The 9647-nt window shown below is 31.3% G+C and overlaps 2 protein-coding genes across 2 annotated transcripts; one reads left to right on the top strand and one right to left on the bottom strand.

Annotated features, from left to right (window-relative positions):
• On the top strand, nucleotides 4148-6217 carry LOC107642367 (protein AE7). Its single transcript, XM_016345698.2, has 5 exons — nucleotides 4148-4395; nucleotides 4508-4613; nucleotides 4749-4848; nucleotides 5440-5485; nucleotides 5827-6217. The coding sequence occupies exons 1-5, from the start codon at nucleotides 4269-4271 to the stop codon at nucleotides 5925-5927; spliced, it is 480 nt and encodes a 159-aa protein (XP_016201184.1). The 5' UTR covers nucleotides 4148-4268; the 3' UTR covers nucleotides 5928-6217.
• Nucleotides 6566-9532, bottom strand: LOC107642368 (vacuolar protein sorting-associated protein 25). Its single transcript, XM_016345699.2, has 6 exons — nucleotides 9143-9532; nucleotides 8662-8801; nucleotides 8464-8517; nucleotides 8273-8361; nucleotides 8112-8187; nucleotides 6566-6975 (listed from the first exon to the last, which is right to left on the bottom strand). Exons 1-6 carry the CDS (start codon nucleotides 9199-9201, stop codon nucleotides 6854-6856), a joined length of 540 nt encoding a protein of 179 aa, XP_016201185.1. The 5' UTR covers nucleotides 9202-9532; the 3' UTR covers nucleotides 6566-6853.

Genomic DNA, 9647 nt, shown 5'->3' on the forward strand with positions numbered 1-9647 from the left:
AATTTACATCTTAATAATTTCCTTTTGTACTTTTTTTTGGTTTGGAAAAAAAGATAAATACATCTTTTGACTTTTTGATTTGTAGACATTTAAATTTTTGAAAATTTAAAAATATATTTAAGTCTCTGACCTTTTTAAAATTTAGATAAATTGATCCCTCATATTCACTTGATTCTGTTAGATTCAACGGAAAAATCAAACATGATTTCTTGTATTGACCTAGTTGATACGGATATACACATGAAAAAATTTTTAAACTTGAATAAATTAGACTCAGAAATCATTATATCTAAATTTTGAAGAGATCAAGAACTTAAATGTATTTTTAAATCTTCAGAAACTTAAATATCCACAAACTGAAAAATCAGGATCGATTTGTCCTTTTTTTTATTTGTAGTGAATATGAGAATTCCTTAAAGATCTTCCGATTCAAAGGATTGATGAGATTTTCTTTATCCCAAAGCGCAAAGGTGGTTAATTATAAAATTAGAAAGAATACTAAACTAAATCTTATCCTTCTTAGATACAGATGACCTTTTTCTGCAAGCCTTTACAGTGGACTAATTTAATAGGTCGTGACAAGAGTTGAGAGTTGTAGTTCACAACAAGATTTTACATATTTGATTGACATAATTAATTTTGTTTTTTATTTTTTATAATTTTATTTCAGTCTCTTTACTATGTTAATATTATCATTTTTGGTTGTATAATATAGTTAACACCTTCTAAGATTTCAAATCGTGGAGGAAGAAGCAAGAAATTGATTATGGAGAGAACAAGATGATAATGTAATTATATGTTTTTTGGATTTGATCAAATTGGTCTTTAAATGAATGACTAAATTGATTGAATCACATCTATGTTATGTCAACATGTCTAATGTTTTATTTAGTCTAGAAGTGGCAATGATATCGAAAAGCGGGTGATAGATAATGCAATGTAATGTGTGAGTTATATGTTTGTTGTGTTTAATTAATTTAGTCCTTAAATAAATGACTAGACTAATTGAATCACTTTTACCTTAGATCAATATATCTAATATTTCTGTCATGTCTAAAGACAATAATAATGGATAATAGAAACGAGAGATAATCTTCCACTTTTTATCCCACATCTTAAATTTTTTATCCATTTTTATTCTATTTTTTACACATGAGATAATTTTTAAAATTAGACAAATTAAACTCAAGAATTAATATATCCATATTTTAAAAAGATCAAAAACTTAAATGTATTTTTAAATTTTTAAAGATTTAAATATCTACGAACCAAAAAGTTATGATTGATTTGTCCTTTTTCTATTTGTAGTGAATATGAGAATTCGTTGAAGATATTCTGATTTAAAGTATTGATGAGATTTTTTTTTATCCCAAAGCGTAAAGGTAGTTAATTACAGAATTAGAAAGAATACTAAACTAAATCTTATCCTTCATAGATATAGATAACTTTTTTTCTGTAGGCCTTTACAGTGGACTAATTTAATAGATCGTGACAAGAGTTGGAAGTTATAGTTCACAACAAGATTTTTACATATTTGATTGACATAATTAATTGTGTTTTTTATTTTTTATAATTTAATTTCAGTCTCTTTACTATGTTAATATTATCATTTTTGGTTGTATAATATAGTTAACACCTTCAAAGATTTCAAATCGTGGAGGAAGAAGCAAGAAATTGATTATGGAGAGAACAAGATGATAATGTAATTATATGTTTTTTGGATTTGATCAAATTGATCTTTAAATGAATGACTAAATTGATTGAATCACATCTTTGTTATGTCAACATGTCTAATGTTTTATTTAGTCTAGAAGTGGCAATGGTATAGAAAAGCAGTGATAGATAATGCAATGTAACATGTGAGTTATACGTTGGGATAATATTTAATTTAGTCCTTGAATTTGTATACGAGTTTTAATTTAGTCTTTAAAGTTTCAATTATCTTTATTTAATTCTCAAACTTTGTAAATATGACTCATGTTAGTCCTTGAAATAATTTTTAATGTATAGACTTTAATAAAATGCTGTCATGGATAGACGGACGCTACGCTAGACTCTGTAAAATGATGTCGTTTTGGTTTTGACACTCAAATAATCCAAAAACAACATCATAAATGGTTTTTATTGAAACTTTACCTAACAAAATAAGTGATGCAACATCATTTTTTAGTTATTTGAATGTCAAAATCAAAACTATATCATTTTACAAATTTCAGTGTGATATTTGATTGTCCATTTTAATGCTCTATTAATGTTTTTGAACTAAAAATAATTTTAGGAACTAATGTGAGACACATTTATAAAATTCAGGGATTAAATAGAGGTAATTAAAATTTTAAAGACTAAATTAAAACTCGCATATTAATTCAGAGACCAAATTGAATATTAACTCGTAATATGTTTGTTGTGTTTAATCAATTTAGTCCTTAAATAAATGACAAGACTAATTGAATTACCTTTATCAATATATCTAATATTTCTGTCATATCTAAAGACAATAATATTGGAGAATAGAAACGAGAGATAATCCTCCACTTTTTATCCCACATCCTAAATTTTTTATCCATTTTTTATTCTATTTTTTTATGACAGACAAATATTTTTATCCAACTTCCATTTCTTACTAGAAAATATGGTCCTACAAATTTTCATAAGTATTTATTTTAATAAAATTATATTAATTATAACATAATTAAGATAAATAAATTAAATATTTGTAATTATATCATATAACAAAAATAATAAATAACAAAAATAATAAATGTGAAATACTCAAATCTTAAATAAAGACAAAGCACATAATACAATTTGAAAACAAAAAAAAATGATATATTATACAAGAAAATCTTTATACTCAACAACAACAACAAGAAGTCAACAACAATAATAATAAAGTTTTATCCCATTAGGTGGAGTCGACTAAATAAATCAAACAACGTCATTGAAAGTTCTATCATATATTATGTCTATAAAGAAATTATTTATATATAGATATCGTTTGACCACCTCATGGATGGTCTTCTTAGGTTTTTCTCTACCCTTTACCCCTTATCCATCTTTCATCTCATTCACCTTTCTGATTGGGTGTTCTGTTGATTTTCTTCTCACATGTCCAAACCACCTGAGACGCGATTCTACCATCTTTTTCACAATAGATGCTACTCCAACCCTCTCTCTTATATCTTCATTCCTTATTCTATCCAATCGCGTATGACCACTCATCCATCTCAACATCTTCATCTCTGTCACGTTTAGTTTATATTCGTGCTCCCTTTTGGTCGCCTAATACTCTGTACCATAAAGCATAGCCGGTCTGATAGCAGTGCGATAGAATTTACCTTTAAGTTTTAAAGGCACTTTTTTGTCACATATAAAATCAGACGCACTCCGTTATTTTGACTAACCTGTTTGGATCCTATAATTTACATAATGTTCAATCTCTCCATTATCTTGTATGATGCACCCAAGATACTTAAAATTCTTAACATTTTTGTAGGATGTTATCTTCAATCTTCACCTCTATATTAGGGTTTTTCCTTTGCAAGCCGAACTTACATTCTATATATTCCCTCTTGCTACGACTTATGTACAGACCATATATTTTTAGAGCTTCTCTCCACAATTCCAACTTCTTATTTAAGTTTTCTCTTGACTCTTTATAAAGACGATATCATCGACAAATATTTTTACGATTAATCATACTCAGATTTTGTCATTATCCATAAGATTTTCTTTAATAGCGTAACTATTTTTCGGAAGATTAATTCCAAAATTAGAGGACTATTTTGATTAAACTTAAACTGTTAAACTAAGAGATCATTTTAATCATTGTATTAAAAATGAGTAAACCATTTTAATTCTTACCGCCACTAAAAGATCAGTCTAATAATTAATTTCTCGAATATTATAGAGATGTAAAATAAGTGACTCTTTTAAATAAACAAGTTTTATTTTTATCTTTCACTGAGTATTAAACTCAAAAAAGATGGTTATAGAGACGTAAAATAAGTGACTCTTTTAAATAAACAAGTTTTATTTTTATCTTTCATTGAGTATTAAACTCAAAAAAGATGGTTAAAAAACATAGACTCTCGTTCATCTGTAACAACTTGCGTTGATCTTACCGCCACAAATTTTATGTGTGAAATTCTAGGCCTGCGGGCCGGAAGGGCCCATTCCATTTCAAACCCCTTAACAAGCAATTTATCAGGGTCGTCGTCGTCATCATTTCCTACTTCTTCTCCATCGGCATCTCCGAACGCAGAAACATGGTGTCAACTCTAATCAACGCAAACCCTATCATATACGAAAAGAAAGAGCGCCGAACCCGCACCTCACCGCCCACCACCAACGACGATTACGCCGTCGAACCTATCGATCAACTTGAGATTTTCGATATCCTTTATTTCTTTCTTTTTCCAATTTCTATTTTTTTTTTCTTTTAATTGAATACCTCTCATCGAATATGTGCATGCTTAGTCTTTCTTTTTCCTTAACGATTTCTCACATCACCTGAGAGATATCAAGGACCCTGAGCACCCTTACTCCTTGGAAGAGCTCAAGGTCATAACGGAGGATGCTGTTGAAGTCGATGATCACCGTAGTTATGTTAGGTGCTCACACTTTTCATTTTCTTTTTCCCCTTTCGGTATTAGGATTGATATTGGTTTCTGATGAATGTTTCATGTGGTTATTTATTTATTTATTATATTATTATTGAATCATCAATTGTGATTTTGGTTGTTTAGGGTTACGTTTACTCCGACAGTGGAACATTGCAGCATGGCAACGATTATAGGTCTCTGCTTACGGGTTAAGCTCATGAGAAGCTTGCCTTCACGCTACAAGGTATTAATTTTTTTTTCACAAATTTTTATTTTCTGATTGTTGTACTTGTTTAGGGTAGTTGCTTGGTTTAATGATTGATACCCTGGAGGCAAAAATAGATTGATGTGTTGTCTTATGATAATATATTAATATGTAATTTGTAGTATATTTTTCCTTGTATGGAAGTTTTCCTGTAAGGAGAATTTGTGGTAGATTTTAGACCAAGGGAGTGGTAGATTTGCAAAAGCTCATGGATTAGTTTCAATTCTGAGTATTGAGTTGGTAAGGTAACTTTAGATGTTGCATAGTGAATAACAATTGTGTCCATTTTCTTCTTGCTTGAATTAATGGGGAGCATAATGCAGCAAAGGCTGCAATCTTTTTAGTCTTATTAGTACAACTTGGTTGTTCACCAAGAGGGATGTAATAAGAAGCCGGAGGATTTGAAGCCTTCTAAAACATAAAAGAAATAACTACAAATTCATGTAAGATAAACATGCACTCTCGAAAATGAGCTCTTGCAATGATATGAACTTTGAACCACCTCACTTTGCTGTTGAACCCTCTTTATCAGTTTATCCACCTGATAGTTTTATGTTAAATTATGGCTAGGTGGATATCAGAGTAGCACCTGGATCTCATGCAACTGAAGCTGCAGGTAATTTCTTCATTTTTCTCTTTTTCACTCTATATCGAGATATGAATATATATCTGTATTGCACTAGTGCAACCATGTACTTGTTTTGGTAAAGATGTTATTTTTGTTGACTTAGACATCATCTGTTTTTTTTTTTTTTTCTGCATGGAAGTAATGCATGCCGTTGATGGACCTGTTACAAACACATCTTACTTATATTTATGTTTGCATGAAATAATTAGTTCGATTTGATGATTATTGATTCTGCACAAGATGATTTGAAAGAGTAGGCAATGAGTTGTCCCAAGTCCCTCTGAATTCTCTTCAAACTTTGTATTCATTTGTCACAACTATGTATGCAGTTAACAAACAACTAAATGATAAAGAGCGTGTGGCTGCTGCCCTGGAAAATCCAAACCTTCTAGATATGGTCGAAGAATGCCTTGCTCCATCTTACAATTGAAGAGCTTTCCCCTCAGATGCAGTGAGACAACATATACTTTAATTATATCTCATTTTGGTTATGCACCTACTCCACGAATTGTTGTATACTTAGTTGAAAAATGCAATAGCAGTATTAGGGATCAAGGTTTTTTGGTTATAATTCTAGAATAGATCAAATCTTCAGTTGTAATTGACCAAAAAAGGTGACAGACATTTGATGGAGGTTTAAATTTTAATGGCTTGTCTATATATATGATTTATGACAGAATACAGTCGCATTATTCATCATTTAATTTATGTTTGATCTTATTTTGTGAGGAAAAATTTAACCTATTAGGTAGTTATTAGCTCATGATACAAATTGTTTGGGTCTTAAGAATTGTGCATACCCTTTTCCAATTTTGGAGATTCGCTAAGGCCTTTCCCCATATCTTTGACCAAATTAAGTATCCGAAACAAGTTGAGAATGCAAAGGTTGCACTAGTTTAACGATAGAGGTTGGCAGCAATTAAATAATTATGAACATGGTATATACCCATAGGGTGAAAGCTGATAAACAGAATAACGATCAGTCTTTCTTAATCACGCTCCAAGTAACAGTAATACTTTGTACCGTGCGAAAAATAAAGCTGGAAAAGCCAACGTTAGACATACACATTTCAGCTGGTAAGAACCAATATATTATTGTGTCAACGACAGTAACATATTATAACTTTACATTGCAATGTAGTTTCTTAACCAGACTAAACTTTGCACTGCGATATGGATTTCATGGTTTCACAATCCTTCAGGAGCATCATTTGAAATTCAATCATGCCTAGCCAGAAAGCCAAAACCTTAACACAATATTCATATCCAAAATAATGAACAATTTTTATCACGTAAAAGACCCCTGCTTATGGCATATTTGAAATCTGTCAAGGTACAACAAATAAGCACAAACAATCATAGAGAAAATTTCACTCCTTCATCATCAGTTGAAGTTCCTTTGAAGACCACAAGCTTCCCCTTTTGCTCTAATATTTTCAGCGCACGATTCAGAATAGTTCGGTCTATTCCTTGAAGCTCTGCAGTACATCAGAAAGAATGAGAAACAAATCCAGTCAAAGCCCAAAACTTAGGAAGTATCTACAATAATATGACTAAAGGAAAAAACAAAAGCCTCAAAAAGCAGGTGATAAACTTAGAAATGTTCGTGTTCAAAGGGTGCATGGCCGTCGGCCAAGCAAAGAAATAACACTCAACTTGAAGTAAATTTAAGTCACTGTATTTCTTGAAGAAGGATGGGAGCTTCAATGAGCAAACTTAGCATCACATGGCCAAAATATACAAAGTAGTGCCTCAAACTTTTACAATATTGTAATTTGTGTACCACTTATTACTCCAGTCAATGAATTAAAAATTAAAATATTTCATGAACTTATTTACCGAGTAAATACACATTTTAGTTCCTAACAAAAATTTTGAAGAACACTTAATCCATCAAATTTAAGAGTCTCTGGTTGGTCCCTCACCATTCAAAAGTGGGAGACATGTTAATCTCTCCATACAAAAGCATTAGAAATGTTCTAATGGTACAAACCTATAGGGCTGGACTACGGTGTCCCCCTTTTTGAATGGTGATTGATATACCACCTTTTTTAGCTTCCTTTTTAAAATGATTAAATCCTGAGGGGACTAATTTACCATTTGAAATTCTCGTCAAACACTAAAATAGGTATAAACTCTATTTTTAATATCTATCCCATTGCTAGCACACTTCCCCATTGCACATCACATAAAGAGAGATCAAAACACAGCATAAAACTCTCAACACTGCTTCAAAAGTATCAAGAATGTATAGAGAGAAGATAAATTACTGAATACTTTTCCTACAATTCATACCCAAATTCCTATTTGGCACGCTGGTTTTCTCCCTGGATGACTTTCATCTATGTTTGTTTCAGTCCAAGGATAGGAGAAAACTTATATCTAATCCCACTTGAAAGGTTTGATTTAACTGAATCAGTAAACAAAATGGAAAGCAAAAATTATTGAAAAGACAGACTACAATTATCAACTCCAAAAGCTATACCATCCCATGCATTAAACACATGATAAGATGATAACACAAATATTAAGAACTAACCAATAACTGCCAAACTTGTCCCATCCCAAATTACAAGATAGTGAAGAATAGGATCTATAAGCATCAACAAATTACCTGTTCCTTGAGATTCAGTCCCAAACCTTATTTCTTCCATCGTCACAACACCGTCTTCCAGCCCATTATCTCTTGCCTAATCAATATCAAAGTGAATTCAAACACAATGCAAACACAGAAACTGGAATGCTGCGGTTATCAAAATAGAAATGGAAACCTACAAATTGTACTAAAATTTCTGCCCACTCTTGAATCCGATGCCAGAGAATAAGACATTTCCTATGTCCTTTATCCATCCACTCAGCACGTCCTGTCAGATTAGAATACCACTTTAGCAATTTTCTCAGAACCAGTCACAACTCACAAGAACAATAAAACACAAGAACAACAAATTCACTGACATGAACCATACCATCAGCTACTAAGGCTGAAAGGAATGCTTCTCTAGCTTCATGAGTAAGAGACCCTGCACTATCAGAAACCAGGAGACAATCATATGACATAAATGCGGAAATAAAATGCAAAAAAATGGGAACATTTTGAGACCTGTCGGTTCAATAATAATAATAATAATGAAATTTGCAAGTAAGCAGGAATTTTTTGAACTTACTTCCAATTACAGGATTCGAAAACAGAGGAAATTCTTCTTCAAGCCCAATTACAAATACCTTTTGTGTTCTACAATAATCTAGAATAAGATCCTTCCACAGTTGTACCTGCTTCTCTCTAGTGTCTCTTACTGGCTGCAAACTGAAAATCAGAAACCAAGTTGCATGCAAACCAACCACAAGTTTATGAATGTGTCACTATGAATTAACATTTAATAATAAACAATATGCAATGAATTTTACAAACAAAAGAGAAAAGAATGATTCTGAATAACCATAGTCATGTACAACCTGATAAAACATTCTCATTACATGTAAAATTAGGAGCTCAATGTTCATTAATCATTATGATTTTCAATTATATCTGTAAAATTTGACAAGAGGATTTAAGATCCAACAGAGTAAACTAGTAATAAAGCACACATAGTTTGAATTTATCAAACAAAAAATAAAAATAAAAACTTGCAGCGAAGGGGTATTTACGTGAAGTATGGCGGGTAGTTGAAGAAATGTGGTAACTTGAACTCTCCCAATTTCTGCATCTTTCTCGAATGATTCCACTACACAAAGGTTAACGATCTTCTCTTTGGGGATTAAATAGCTCCCTCTCCTTAATGGATCGGTACGGCGCCGTATCACGCAATGATTTTCAACACCTTTCGATTTCGCGAGTTGTTGAAACTTGAAACTGATATTACAGATGAAGAATTGCGATATTGGCGAGAGTGAATAAATGAAAGGAGCTTAAACTCTGCGAACCCTAGCTAGCACCCTTACCAATGGAGGAAGAAGAACAAAGTCAGTGAGATGAAGCAAACTGTTGCACACAGAAACGTCGACGTTTCGTAGGTAAACTGAAACTAGAAAATCGCTAGGCGCAATATTTAGTATTTTTGTTGTTATTATTTAGTGAATATAAATATTAAATTATTTTTAACAAATAAATTTTATTAATTTATATATATAAATCTTAAAAAATATAACTACA

The sequence above is a fragment of the Arachis ipaensis genome, chromosome B05 (assembly GCF_000816755.2).
Source record: "Arachis ipaensis cultivar K30076 chromosome B05, Araip1.1, whole genome shotgun sequence".
NCBI classification, from domain to species: domain Eukaryota; kingdom Viridiplantae; phylum Streptophyta; class Magnoliopsida; order Fabales; family Fabaceae; genus Arachis; species Arachis ipaensis.